The sequence below is a fragment of the Bufo bufo genome, chromosome 10 (assembly GCF_905171765.1).
Source record: "Bufo bufo chromosome 10, aBufBuf1.1, whole genome shotgun sequence".
In the NCBI taxonomy this organism is placed as follows: Eukaryota; Metazoa; Chordata; class Amphibia; order Anura; family Bufonidae; genus Bufo; species Bufo bufo.
Window position 1 is genome coordinate 30,210,722 of NC_053398.1, and position 15,583 is coordinate 30,226,304.

Sequence of the window (15,583 nt, forward strand, 5' to 3'; positions counted from 1 at the left end):
TCACCCTTCTGCTCTCCAGCTCTCCCTGTCTAAGACTGAGCTGAACACGTGTCATCGGGTGCTATATAGCACCTGATGACGCATTCCGGCCAGCCAATCACTGTAATGCCAGTAGCAAACATGGCTACGGCATTACAGTGAATGGCAGTGCTTACCTTACCTGTGCGGGGAGGAGACTCGAGCATTGCGCTCGAGCACACATGGTATTCAGCCGAACACCGCGATGTGCCGAGCATCGCGATGCTCAAGTAAAATTAGTGTTCGGCCGAGCATGCTTGGGGACACATTTGGCAGGCATTTTTTTGTGGGAAGGATCTGATAGGTACTTAAATGCTATGCACACCTTTGGGGGCAATTTTTTTAAAATTATTATTGCATTGTACTTATTTTAAGCTAAAATTCTAATTTTCAATTGGTCTTTATTAAAAATACAGAATCCTTTTTTGTATACATAGCTGAGATGCTCTTGCAGCTGCCTGTGGATTTTCTGTCTTTTTCGTCATCTGGGGAGCAGACGCACTCTTTATCTCTGCTCTCTGACCGTAAAAACACTCATTAAAGCTCAATCCTTATCCTACTGATAAGAATGTGGCTTACATAAGTCTTCATGACCTCTTGGTAGTTTAGAGATAAGGGTTAATAGATGACCTGCACAAAGTGAAAATGAAAGTACCAGTCACAGTTAGAAGAACAGTTTGTGACAGAACGGCTCAATATTTTTAATAGAGGCCAATTGAAAATATGATTTTTAGCCAAAAATGAGTAAAATGCAATCAGAAACAAAAATTACCTCCAAAGGTGTACATAGCCTTTAAGGGGGCTATATGACTGACATGACTATACTGTATATGGGGTTGTGTGGAAATTTGCTGTAGGGATGCACTATAGGATGGTGCAGTGATGAATCTCGGAAGGTACTGTATGTGACAATAAGAAAGACCTCCTACACAGTTTTTAGTGGTGACCCCGCAGTTGCTTATAAAAGTTATCAAAATCAATAGGGCGACTGATAACAAAATGACACCAATTTTTTTTAACTCATTGACTTTAATGATAAAAAAAGATTGAGACAGATCATGATGGATCAATTTTTTAGTCCTAACATCAAAACAGTGAATTCTACCAGCTTAAAACCCCAATCTGAAACTATCCCATCTGATGGTTGTCATGAAACCTCTGAGGCATAACTTGAAGCTCCTGGTCTCCAATGCAGGTTCTGTTATAGACCCCGCATGTGCCCTTTATAATTTTTGAGTCGTCTTGTGGCAGGAGACACAGAGTCACCAGGGCCCAGAGAACAACTGCTACCTCTGCATCTCCTATAAGCTACACTTATAGTCTTCAAGGGACTGTGCCATCAGAAAAATAACCAATTGTTTAAATCCCATTTTTATGTTAAACCTATTTTTTCAAATTCTTGGTGATTTTTTTCCCCCATTTTTATTCTATGTCACTATCTATATTAATAAAAAAAATGTATATAATCCTGCAATTTTCACACTGGCCACTAGGTCTAATAATAGGTCATGGTTTCCTGTTCCATACAGGTGACTTTTCAGTCGCCATTATTATTATCACAACAGGCAGGATTACAATGACAGATATCGCCTATTTATAGATAACATAGAATCCACCATTTACAATATATGATATCACAGCTGCTTAGCTTCCTCCTGACCTCTGCACAGGTCACAGAGCTTGCCTAGAAAACTCTCCTATATAGGTCAATGAGGTCCTGTCCCCTCCTGTCCATTGTGTCTATGGCCCATGTAGCTGCTCTCAACAGACAGGAAATCTTTAAATTTATTAGGCCTAGTGGTCAGAATGGAAATTGCAGGATTATATACAATTTTTTAAAATATAGATAGTGGCATGGAGAAAATAAAAACTCACCAAATATTATAAAAAAAATGGTTTAAAGGGTTGTCTCACCTCAAACATTGGTGGCGTGTCGCTAGGATTTGCCACCAATGTCAGATAGGTGCGGGTTCCACCTCTGGGGCCTAATCCTGTCTACAGAATGGGGTCCTCGTAGTGAATGGAAAGCAGCTGTGCATGTGTAGCCACCCTCTGTTCACCACTATGAAAATAGCCGCGCATGCATCTGTGAATTGACCGGTGGCTTGGTGAATGGATAGGTAGGACCTCCACCTATCCCTAGTACGGGAGCACTGGCTATTATCAGAAGCCCCATTGAAATGGATGGAGAACACATCATGCAAGCGCGGCCACTGCTCTATTCACCACTATGGAACTGCTGGAAATAGAAGAGCCAGTGCTCGGCTATTTTCGCCACTCCGATAGAAATGAATAGAGGTTGGCCGCGCGTGTGCGGCGCACACCTGTTTACTTTAGGAGACAATGTTGGAGGTGAGACAACCCCTTTAACAAAAATGTGATTTGTCCAATAGGCCATTTTCTGTGGACACATTCCCTTTAAAGGACCTAGGAGGCATGTTTTGGGCACGTGAAACAGAGGGAATTAATGGAAAATTGAATTACAGTAGAATCCAGTAATTTGTGAATTATTAATCTATCATATCTGTTATGTTTTTTATTAGGGAGATTGATTGGGTGTAAGGAAAAATGTAGCAGTTTCCCATGGCAGCCAGATAGATTCTAGCTCTCATTTTTCAAAGTTCCTTGAGGAATGATAGTGGTGACCTGATTGATGTCTATGGGCAATTGTTCCACTTTTGCATTGCACTGGAACTGATACATCTTCTCCATGCTCCAAAGAAATACAAGCAGAGATGCAATAGTGATAAAGGTATAATCGGTAGGGAGGTGTACACTATAGGAAACATTATAATAATAACCTGAGGATAATGTTACTTGTTAAAATAATTTACAACTACAGTCAGTGCTAATATAGAACTATATAATCATGATATCGTTACATACTATATAATACAATATGCATTTGTGTGTACAGTAATATAGACGAGAATCAACTTGAGTTCTGCAACTTGCTCTTCAGGGCTCTCAGTCTGGACATCACCACATCCCAGTCCAGGTAGGAGCCCTCCAGATGACGTGAGATTCCTGCACCTGATTCGTAGCTTTTCCTTCCATGCAAGATCCGCCAGTTGTCAAATGTCACCACTTGACCTAAAAACAGACACATTTCTTGTATGAGAACAAACAAAGTAGTATACCATAGCTGGGCCACTACCGCAATGCCATGCCTAGACCTTCACCACATGTTCTGCTTCATTGAACGAATGGATGTTGGCGTATCAGACAAGAAACATCAGAGAACAAATACCCTGCAACTATTGCTGGAAGAACACAAGCTGGTGGTGGCAGTGTTATGGTCTGGGGAATGTTTTCTTGGCATTCTCTGGGCTCACTCATCCATGTGGAAGGCACTCTCAACTGATTTAGGCATAAATCCATCCATGCAGATCATGTACACCCATACATGCTGATTGTCTTTCCTGGAGTGGGATATTTTAGCAAGACAATGCAACATGTCACACAGCTAGAAATGTGCCAACATTGGTTGGAAGAACATGACCAAGACTTCCAAGTACTACCCTGACTTGAACTCAATTGAGCGTCTGTGGGACCATCTCGATGGTCGTGGTCGCTCTGTTGATCCTCCCCCACGCACCCTCCAGAAGCTGTGGGATGCACTGCAGTCAGCATGGCTTCAGATACCCTTAACAACCTATCAGGACCTTACGGAGTCACTCCCAGTTCGTGCTGTCTGTGATGTGCACACGGGCACTCTGAAAATGAACAGGTGGTCATAATAATGTGCCTCGACTGTCTATATATTATGTTTGCCAGTCACAAATTAAAGGTTAAAGTGCTCAGTGCCAAGTATTATCAATGCATACCAGATCGTTAGTGAGAGGGGGCCGGCATCTGCTCCAATGTGTGTTTCGGCTGGCTAGTCTTTGTGCCATTAACTGAGCCCTTCCTATTAATGATCCACAATGCCCAATTGGCAGGGCCGTCTTAAAGGGAACCTGTCATCAACGTTATGCTGACCTCACTGAGGGCAGCATAAAATAGTGACAGAAATGCTGATTTCAGCGGTGTGTCACTCATGATCTAAAAGTAAGTGGTTGCTGAGAATCAGCATCATAATCATTGCAGACCAGGCCTTGAAAAGAGTCAAATCTACCTGAGAAGAGTCATTATAATTCATATAGTTATTCATAATCTCCTGCTCTCCCCGCCCATCTGCTGATGGTTGGAAGTTCTCCTGGAGAGAAAAGGAGAAAACTAGGTAGAAGACTGTCAGTCATCAGCAGGTGGGCAGGAGAGCAGGAATCCATGAATGACCAGGACTCTTCTCAGGTGGCCGTGACTCTTTTCCAGGCCCAGTCTGCAATGATTGTGATGTTGGTTCTCGGCAACCATTTACTATCAACTTTTCAATGACAGACGGCTGAAATCAACTCACCGGTCTCTACTTTATTCTGCCGTTAATATGGTCAGCATAAAGTTGATGACGGGTTCCCTTTAAATATTGATTGGACCCTGGGCAAGAGGGAGAACACAAGTGCCGCTGCCGCATTCACGGGTCCATATTTTATTAACTAAGTAGCAGGACATGTAGGGCATACATAGGGGATGTCCCTGCACTTACTATTATTTCTGGGCGCCGCTCTGTTGCGCCGCTGTGGCCCCCGTTACATTCTCCCGCGCTGTATGCTAAGTAACAGCATCGGAACACCAGGGAGGAGACATCAGCTTTTCTCTGTGGGTGTTCCTTCTCCTCCAGGCCCTGCCAATTGGGGAATGAAAATGCAGGTGCAAATAATTAATCATTTAGCTTACTACCAATCAATACCAATTTCCTGGTGGGTCAATGCCTAGGACGGCCACTCAAGCCCTCCTCACGGCCGCTAAATGGGCTCATAATGATCTGATTCTCTCTTACGCACCTGTCCAGCAGCCGCAGGTGTCCTCCTGAATTCAAGTCGACGTCCTCGGGACAGCAAGTGTCAGTATTTTGTGCTGCACTGTGGTATTTGGTTCACCTGGGGCGGTATATTGCTCTGGTATTGCTTACTTCTGTCATCCCTGCCTATATATATTGGTCCTGCCGAATTATGTTGCCCCACCTTCTGTCAACATGGGGCCAATTTAACCTATTTTTCCAGGGCCACTTTTAGTTCCCAGTCCGCCACTGGTCAGGGCGGACACCAGAGCCCTCTCACTAACGATCTGGTATGCATTATTAATGGATGGCACTGTGCACGTCATACCTTAAACGCAGCTTTTTATTGTTTTTTTTTTAATTATGATGTATTGTTTCCTTTAATAAAGATTATGTTTTTTATTGTAGTTATTTATTCCACGTTGTCCTCGTTTTGTTATATGGAGTATGCTGTTTAAATGTGGTGGATTAACTGACACATTGAGTGATGTTGGTCAGTGGCGCCATTACTGTCATGAACTTTAACACACGCAATGCATTTACTGTACCGTATTATTCCAAAATTTGAAAACCAGTGAGATTATTAGTATTGAATTGTCTAACCTGAAATTATACTCTTGAGAATTCAAGACCTCAAGACAGGGACAGGACAAGCTCTCTTGGTGCCCAAGGAACGGGTTCCAGAATATGGGTCTCTACCCTTTGTCTCTAAAATTCAGCATGATAGCTGCAGCCAGTTGTGTATCCAGCACATATTGATGACATAACCTCCGGATCAAAATATGATCGGTGGGGGTCTGACTCCCGGTACCCTGCCAATGAGTTGTTTCAAGAGGAGGCAGCACTTGTACGAGCACTTCTTCCTCTTCAAGATTACACTGTGGGTCATCTCACTTGCAGTGGCAGCGCAGTGTAATTACAAGCACTTTTTCTGTTCAAGTGAATGGACCAAGCACTTGTAATAACGTACACTGCGCCACCGAGTCTTCCGAGACAACGGGCAGTGTAATCTTGAAAAGGAAGTAGCGCTCGTAAAAGCATCGCCTCCTCTTCAAACAGCTGATTGACGGGGTGCCGATCAGATATTGATGACCTATCCTGAGGATAGGGTGTACAATATATCGCTCGGCACTGCGGGAGATAGAGTGGTGGTGCGCGTGTCCCAGGGCAGGCATTCCATGGAGATCAAAGGAAGAACGGACCGGCACTCGCTGTTAGTGTATAATCTTGATTTATTGTCACATTCCAGTGACGACGTTTCGGCATACATTCTGCCTTTATCAAACTGTGTGTTTGATAAAGTTTGATAAAGGCAGATTGTATGCCGAAACGCCTTCACTGGAATGTGACAATAAATCAAGATTATATACTAACAGCGTGCGCCGGCCCGTTCTTCCTTTGATCTATCCTGAGAATAGGTCATCAATATATACTGGCAGTACAACCCCTTTAATATCTCCCTATCTAACTGATCATATATACTCTTCCCATTTTAATCCACTCTGTCCCCACCTCCTAGTGCCGCCTACTGCCCTATAGAGCTAATCGGCTATAGGGAGTATATATCTTATTGTACCCTAGCACTTACAATAGTATTGGCAGCTCAGACAGAGTATCCTGTGTGATCAGTGTGCTCTGATCGACCACACTGGTGCAGCGATGACACCCTGTATACGACACAAGACCACTGAGGCCAGTGATAAGCTGCAGTGGTCGTATGTGGTATATGGACAGCTCACCATTGCAAATAGCAAAACTCACCCATTCTAATACCCTCCAGCCCCTCTGCTTTGATCGACCACACCAGTGCAGCGATGATGTCATGCTTTTGGTGGCAGTGATGACATCCTGTATGTGACACGAGACTGCTGAGGCCAGCAGTTAGCTGCAGAGGTCACATGTGGTATATGGACAAATTACTATGGCAGTCTCGTAAATAAAGTCCCTCTGGGAGTGCTGATGCGAAGGGGTCGTGAATTGGGCAAGTATAACTTATTGCCTTGTTTTAACACCTTTCCTGCCTTTTTTTTTTCTTTCAGGCAAATAATGGTGATGTTTTCAACTTAATGTGTCACCGTATTGATCGGTGGGGGTCAGAGTGCTGAGACCCCCCTTCATCGCTATAATGAAGAGAAAGCACATAGCACTCTCTCTCCACAGTACAGGAGGGGAAGTGAGACAGGCCCATAGACTTTCTATTGAGTCCATTGTGCTTCCATCTTCTGCGGCGAGGAGACAGAGATCACTGTGTTAGTACTTCTTTCTCCTCATTCTAGTGATAGGTGTGGGTCTCAGCACTCAGACCCTCACCTGTCAAAATCTTGGATAAGTTGCTGTGACATATGAGAGTTTTTTTCAAAGTGCAGATACTTTTTAAAGAATAAATTGCTCAGTAATGCCCTAGGAAGGCATCTGCTCTGCCTACTCCTCAACATGACCCTGCATCAAGATGCATCATCCATCCAGCCCAGATAGAGGAGAGGGTTAAGATAGCTAGCCTATATAGTAAATTCCGAACAGCATTAGCAATGGTGACTCTATATAAAAGTTCGAGTAAGTGGGAGCAAGAGTTGCATTGCCCTCCACTACAATGGCCTAGTATTTACAGGAATCTGAAGAAGGCAACATCCTCGAATGCCCATAGATTAATCCAATTTAAGATCCTCCACCGGCTGTATTACACACCAAAAACCCAAGCGAAACTTTCCTGGAATAAAGGCCGAGACTGCTGTTGTCCAAAATGTGGGTACGTGAATGCAGATTTTGGGCATGTACTCTGGGATTGTAGTAAAATAAAAAGGTATTGGGAACAAGTTTTTGAAGCTTTACAGAAGGAGTCCTCTTCGATGTATAGTCCTGAGAAGGTGACGGTGCTGTTGGGAGATTATAACTTAGATATGGAAATCCCGGCTCGGATGAGACAGATTTGGATGAGGGGTTTGATGGTGGCAAAAGTTATTCTAGTCAGACATTGGGGCTCTGTGTCTCCGCCCTCGATAAATGAATGGATCCTGTACTATCAACAAATTAAAGTGTATGAGGATATGGAAAGAAAGCGGAGAGCGGCACGTAGGACATTTTTTATTTAATTACTGGTGAATCTGCTCTGGCTTAACCAGAGCTGGTAGTGACGACAGCCAATGGGGGGGGGGGGGGGGGGGGGGGGGGGGGGGGTTATTGGTATAATATGTGTATTAAATATGAATTTACAGCCTGATTTATAATCTTTGTAGGATTTTGCTATACGGTTATAGGATAGCTGTTTATTTTTTGTATAATGCCTTCTTTTGTACTGCTGTCCTGTCTATTATAATCTGTGTTATTTTTTCTATTTACGATGAAAATAAAAGAAAATTTTGTTATAAAAATAAAAAGATGCATCATCCAGACACTGCAGTTCTCACTGGGGTCTGCTTCCCGTACTCGCCGGCTATTATTCCTTATTGCTACCTGCAAATGATCAGCATAAGAGACTTCTCACATGGGCTAATAGAGCTGGCGGTGAGGAAGTAACCAGGAAGCAGATTTTTGATTATTTCCTGCTCATTCATTTAAATGCTGCAGTGATCGCTACTGAAGGTGGATGAATGATCGGTACTACGATTGTTCATCTCCATACAGTTCTATTGTTTGTCTGCAGCAGCAAACAAAGATTTTTTGTGCCGCTTGAAAGATTAGGTCACCTGACAAACAAGTGTTTACTTGATGGGTCATCATTGGCACTAGAGATGAGCGAATCGAAGATGACGAATTTCCTCGAGCTTCGTGGTAATGAATCGCATTTTTCCTAAAATGGCGGCTACACGTGTGAGGACATGGGGCAAGGAACTCTGGGAAGGCGGGATCACCTAGATTGACATGCATGCATGCAGCCAATCAGCAGCCAGCCCTGTGATGTCACAGCCCTATGAATACGGCAGCCATTTTAGATTCTGCCATTTTCCACCGTTCTGAGTGCAGGGACAGACGTGAGAAGGCACAAGGGACAGCAATTGGAAAAACTTAATTGTGACAGAAAAAAAAATAAAAAAACGATTTATAAGTGCAGGAAAAGGAAAGGAAGGAATTATTTCACAGCATCTTAGTGCAGGGAGAGACGTCAGAAGGCGCTAGGGACAGTGATAGGAAAGCGATTTACAAGTGCAGGGAATGATTATTTGGGGATCCAAATAGCCATTATACAGCTCTGTCATTCCAGCAATTTGTTCTTGGGCTGCAAGTGCTATGTTGAAAAGCCTTTAGTGGCTTATTTCTGTGGAAAAAGAAAAATATATACGCACTTCACTGCTGCAGTTTTTCTGGTGAAAGCGTATAGGGGCGTATTTCAGTAAAAAAGAAAAATATATACGCACTGCACTGTTGCAGTAATTTCTGGTTAAAACGTATAGGGGCATATTTCAGTACTAACAGGGTAATAGAGGGCACTCAAATTTGGTATGGGATGGATTAGAACTAGATTAAAATATTATGTCAGTTTATTCATAAAAAACAAATAGTAGTTAAAATAAATAACATATAAAATACCCTCGTCTATGAATATATAAGCTAATAAAATGCACTGGGATAAAGAGTAGGTTCCACTGGTTCCGGAACAGACCCAAATCCCTTAGATAATTAGTTGGGTGATCACCAGCTGATTTGCTGGTTACAATTGGCAGGAAAAATCTCTCTCTTTCCCATAGAGACAAGGCAGTTGGATGTCAGTGTGTATATATAGAGAGCCTGAATCAGGGCTGGAAGTTACTGGCAACCACTCTGGCTTGTCTGCCTGTCTATAACAAAATATATAACAGCACATATAAAAACAGTATCATATAAAAACGTTAACAAAGTAGTTTGACTGACGTTTAGGGGGATATTTCATAAAAATAAAAAAAATCTATACACACTTCACTGCTTAATATTTTCCTGGTGAAAGCGTATAGGGGCGTATTTCATTAACAACAAGAAAAAGCTACTGGCCAGCCAAGATCTGGAGGAGACATCCGCCGCTTCCTCCGCTAGGCGGGCAAGTAGTGATGAGAAGAGTGGCGCGGGAGGTGCTGTTGCGAGGGGTCAGGCTCCTGACCCAGAGATCGTTGAGGAGGACATCAGTGACATGCAGACACTACTTGATGATGATGAAGCCAATCGCACTTGGGAGCCGGGTGCAGAAGGGGCTTCATCATCATCAGGAGAAAAGGGTGGCAGCTTGCCTTTGAGCCAGCAGCGGAGCGAGCAAGTGGATAGGGTGGCTGGGAGTCAGCAGGGTGGCAGCAGTGGGAGGTCGGGAGCCAAACGGGGATGGGGTATACCACCTGCTTGCTTTTGTGAAGCCGCCGGAGGAGGTGAACATGGCCATATGTAGAATCTGTGGGCAGAAAGTGAAGCGTGGCCAGGGTGCTAATGTTGGCACTACGGCCCTGCGTCAACATATGCAGCGTCGCCACCCAGTGGCCTGGGAGAACCGTGGCTCCTATGTGGTGGTCCAGCCTGCTGCAGCAACCGCTGCATCACCCACGGTCACGCACCCGGTTTCTGGCAGTCAAGGCTCCACCACCTCAGCCGAAGGGAGCTGTCTGTCCCTCCCATCGTCTGCTGTTCATGATGCTCCTGCTCCTCCTACTCCTCGTCACTCATTCCGTCAGCAATCGATCACCGAAGTGATTGCCAAGAGACAGCAGTATGTGTGCACGGATCCAACGGTGCAGAAGCTGAACGTGCTCCTGTCCAAGTTGCTAGTGCTGCAGTCCCTCCCTTTCCAAGTGGTTGACTCTGCACTTTTCAGAGAAATTATGGCTTGTGCCGAGCCGAGGTGGAGTGTCCCAAGCTGTCATTTCTTTGCAAAAAAGGCAGTACCAGCCCTGCACAAATATGCAGTGGCGTCTCTAGCTTTCAATTTTTTTTGAGGGGGGGGGGGCACACTGGGGGCCAGGACAAAAGTAGGGGGGGGGCAGCTATAACAACGATACATTTACACAAGTATGCTTAGAAATGCTGCGATACTTTACCCAATACCTAAAACCGCAACAGGGAAGAAAAGTCCTGCTGTCTGTGGTTTAAAAAAAAAAAACAATCACTCAGATTTCAACATGTCCTAGTTGCCTGTGGATGACACTGTTATAGGGAGGGGGATCTGTGGATGACACTTTATAGGGAGGGGGATCTGTGGATGACACTGCTATGGGGGGATCTGTGGATGACACTGTTATGGAGGGGGATCTGTGGATGACACTTATGGAGGGGGATCTGTGGATAACACATACCGTATATAGCATCTTATGCTATATGTGTCATCCACAGATCCACCCCATGACAGTGTCATCCCTATTTCCCCCTCCATAACAATGTCATCGACAGATCCCCCTCCCTAAAACAGTGTCATCCAAAGATCCCCCTCCCTATACCAGTGTCATCCACAGATCCCCTTCCCTATAACAGTGTCATCCACAGATCTCCCTCCCCGCCGCTTACAGGAGTGTACATTTTACATTTCTAAACTGTAATCCATATCCTGCAGTAACTTTAACTTTAAATCAGGATTAAGCGCCCGCTCATCTCTACTAGTACCTTAACCTTACACCACTCAGCTAGCTTCGGTAACAGGGCCAGGCTACAGCCTACAGGTACTGCCTGTTAGTTGTTACCAAGCAAGCGCTGATTTCTGCAGGTCAGAGGATACGGATTACAGTTTAGAAGAAATGTACACTCCTGTGAGCGGTCCAGACCAGTGGCGGATCAGAGCCTGGTCTCGGGAGGGGCACTTCCAGATAATTTTCTGTCCGCCGCCACAAAACAATAGTGCTTATAGAACAGACTACACAGTGTAGAGGTATAATGTATATTGTGTGGCACAGTGTAGAGGTATACTGTATATTGTGTGGCACAGTGTATGCTATATGTGTATAACATAAACATATTTCCCATGAAAACTTACAACTATTTGGCTTGGCCCTTGGGGATCTCGGACACCACTTCAACATTTGGCTGGGGGGCTCGGCGGAGCTGATGTTGTGTTTTATCCTAATGAGAAATATTTCATAATAAGGATTTGAACAAGGGGCAGAGGGATAGCAGAGCAGGGAGAGGCTGGTGCCGCTACTAGGGGGCTCATACCATGGGCAAGTAATAAAGTCCACCATTATGCCCCCCCAGTAGAAATAATTTTCCTTATAATGTGACAGTACAAAAAATACCCCCTTGTAATGACCCCAGTTGAGCTAATGTCCCCATAGTGCCCCCATAATGTGCCAGTATAAAATACCCCTATAAAGTGCCCCCAGTAAATACCCAAATAGTGCTCCTCTCCCCCCTTCCTCCTAGTGCCCCATAATGTACCAGTATAAAATGCCCCATATATCGTGCCCCAGTAGATGCCCTCAGTGTCCTCCATAATTTGCAAGTATAAAATACCCCTTCTTAGTGCCCCCCGTAGATAACTCCATAGTACTCCTCTCCCCTCTTCCCCATAGTACCCACCATAATATGTCCCAGTATAAAATGCTATTGTACAGAGCCCCCCATATAAAATACCCCTTCTTTGTGGCCTCAGTAGATGCCCCTATAGTGCCCACCAATAATGTGCCAGTAATAAAAGCCCCCCATCATGTGCCAGTAAGAAGAGCCCCCCATCACGTGCCAGTAACAAGAGCCCCCCATCATGTGCCAGTAATAAGAGCCCCCCATCATGTGTCAGTAATAAGAGCCCCCCCCAATGAGCCAGTAATAAGAGCCCCCCATCATGTGCCAGTAATAAGAGCCCCCCCATCACGTGCCAGTAACAAGAGCCCCCCATCACGTGCCAGTAACAAGAGCCCCCTATCGCGCGCCAGTAACAAGAGCCCCCCATCGTGTGCCAGTAACAAGAGCCCCCCCATCATGTGCAAGTAATAAGAGCCCCCCATAACGAGGCAGTAATAAGAGCCCCCTCAATGTGCCAGTAACAAGGCCCCCCATCATGTGCCAGTAATAAGCCCCCCATCATGTGCCAGTAATAAGCCCCCCATCATGTGCCAGTTATAAGCCCCCCATCATGTGCCAGTAATAAGCCCCCCATCATGTGCCAGTAATAAGCCCCCCACCATGTGCCAGTTATAATCCCCCCATCATGTGCCAGTAATAAGCCCCCCATCATGTGACAGTAATAAGAGCCCCCCCATCATGTGCCAGTAAGAAGAGTCCCCCCATCATGTGCCAGTAACAAGAGCCCCCCCATTTGCCAGTAACAAAAGCCCCCCAATGTGCCAGTAATAAGAGCACCCCCATCATGTGCCAGTAATAAGAGCCTCCCATCACGTGCCAGTAACAAGATCCCCCATCATGTGGCAGTAATAAGAGCCCCCATCACGTGCCAGTAATAAGAGCCCCCAATGTGCCAGTAATAAGAGCCCAGCCCCCCATCACGTGCCAGTAATAAGAGCCCCACCAATGTGCCAGTAACAAGAGCCCCCCATCATGTGCCAGTAATAAGCCCCCCATCATGTGCCAGTAATAAGCCCATGTGCCAGTAATAAGCCCCCCCATCATGTGCCAGTAATAAGCTCCCCCATCATGTGCCAGTAATAAGCCCCCCACCATGTGCCAATAATAAGCCCCCCATCATGTGCCAGTAATAAGAGCCCCCCATCATGTGCCAGTAACAAGAGCCCCCCCATCATGTGCCAGTAACAAGAGCCCCCTCATTTGCCAGAAACAAAGCCCCCCAATGTGCCAGTAATAAGAGTCCCCCATCACGTGCCAGTAACAAGAGCCCCCCATCATGTACCAGTAAAAAGAGCCCCCCATCACTTGCCAGTAATAAGAGCCCCCCAATGTGCCAGTAATAAGAGCCCAGCCCACCATCACGTGCCAGTAATAAGAGCCCCACCAACGTGCCAGTAACAAGAGCCCCCCCATCATGTGCCAGTAATAAGAACCCCCATCATGTGCCAGTAATAAGCCCCCCATCATGTGCCAGTAATAAGAGCCCCCCATCATAGACCAGTAACAAGAGCCCCCATCATGTGCCAGTAACAAGAGCCCCCCCATCATGTGCCAGTAACACGAGCCCCCATGTGCCAGTAACAAGAGCCCCCCATGTGCCAGTAATAACAGCCCCCCATCATGTGCCAGTAACCAGAGCCCACCCATGTGCCAGTAACAAGAGCCCCCCATGTGCCAGTAAGAGCCCCCCCATCATGTGACAGCCCAGTAACAAGAGCTTAGAGCCCCCCCCCAATGTGCCAGTAACAAGAGCCCCCCTAATGTGCCTGTAAAACTATTGTACATATAAAATAAAAAAAACACTTATACTTACCTCCATGTCAGCGATGCGATGCAGGCCTCTTCCGGCCTGTGTCCCGCGCTGTATGTCTCAGGCGGCGCGACGACGTCATCGCGCCGCCTGCGTCGGCCTCTGATAGGCTGTCGGTCTAGTGCCTGCAGCCTATCAGAGGAAGAGGAAGGGACACGCCTCTCCCTCCCCTGCCCCGCCGCACTAGCACAGGCATCTGTATCGCTGTCCTGAGGCCTCCACTGCAGGGCCAAGTCACAGTGCCGCTCCAGCATACCAAATTTGCCGGGCACGGCGGTGTCACGCTGTTCTGCACCTGGTTTGCCTTGGCGAACGGAGTCACACAGGGGAGGAACTTCTCTGTGTGATTCATCAAGAAATTGAATCCTGGCTGTCTCTGCGACAACTCAAAATTGGAACCATGGTGACCGACAATGGGAAGAACATGGTGTCGGTGCTGCATCAAGGAAGGGTGAACCATGCGCCCTGCATGGCACACGTGTTCAATCTGGTTGTCAAGCAGTTCCTGAAGCCTTCCACCCATCTACAAGACATCCTAAAAATGTCCAGGAAACTTTGCATGCACTTCAGCCACTCGTACACTGCAAAGCACACCCTTCCTTGAGCTGGAGCGAAAGAACAGCATCCCCCAACATAGGCTGATATGCAACGTTTCCACCCGTTGGAATTCCACCCTCCATATGTTGGACCGACTATACAAACAAAGAAAGGCCATCAACGATTTCTTGATGATCCGAGCAGATAGGAGTACTCCCCTGTGTAACCTCAATGTCAGCCAGTGGCAGCTCATGCGTGATACCTGCTGTTTGCTCAGGCCCTTGTACGCCATGTTATTTGTCAGTCGCCAGGACTACGGGATAAACGACGTCATTCCACTGCTTCATGTCCTAGAACAGTTGCTGGTAACAATGGCTGGTCAGGGCACTGGAGACGTGGCGCCTAGATCTCACGGCCACATGAGCCCTCTGTGGGCTGAACTGGAGGAGGACATTAATGCTCAAGCAATGTGTAGCGAAATGGGTGGTTTTTCTACTCAGGTGACAAGAGAGAAGCATGAGCAGCCAGAGGAGCTACAGCGTGATGAGGAGGACGAGACAGAGGACCCAGACACACCGTGGCAGTATGCAGTAGAGATGGAGGCAGGGAGTCCCTCCGAGTCACTTGCACAAATGGCCTGATGCATGCTCACTTGCTTGCATAGTGACAGCCGATTTGTCACGATTCGGCAGAGGGATGACTTCTGGCTCTCCACCTTGTTGGACCCTCGCTACCGGTACAGAATAGGGGCTTTTTTTTACACCCACTGAGAGAGAGGACAAACTGAACTACTACAGAGACATCATTGACTTCTGGGGAGGGGTGGGGAGGCAGGAGCAGTACCAGCTCCATCTGCAACAGCCCGAGTTTACAGTCGC

General features: G+C 46.2%; 1 protein-coding gene across 2 annotated transcripts in view; it reads right to left on the reverse strand.

The window, feature by feature from the left end:
- Positions 1–1,037: 1,037 nt before the first annotated feature.
- BBOX1 (gamma-butyrobetaine hydroxylase 1) overlaps positions 1,038–15,583 on the reverse strand; it is a 116,091-nt gene continuing 101,545 nt past the window's right edge. For both annotated transcript variants that reach the window (XM_040410171.1, XM_040410172.1), the window contains exon 8: positions 1,038–3,111. In XM_040410171.1, the coding sequence (XP_040266105.1) occupies positions 2,951–3,111 (161 nt within the window). In that variant the 3' untranslated portion in view covers positions 1,038–2,950. The remainder of the gene's footprint in view (positions 3,112–15,583) is intronic.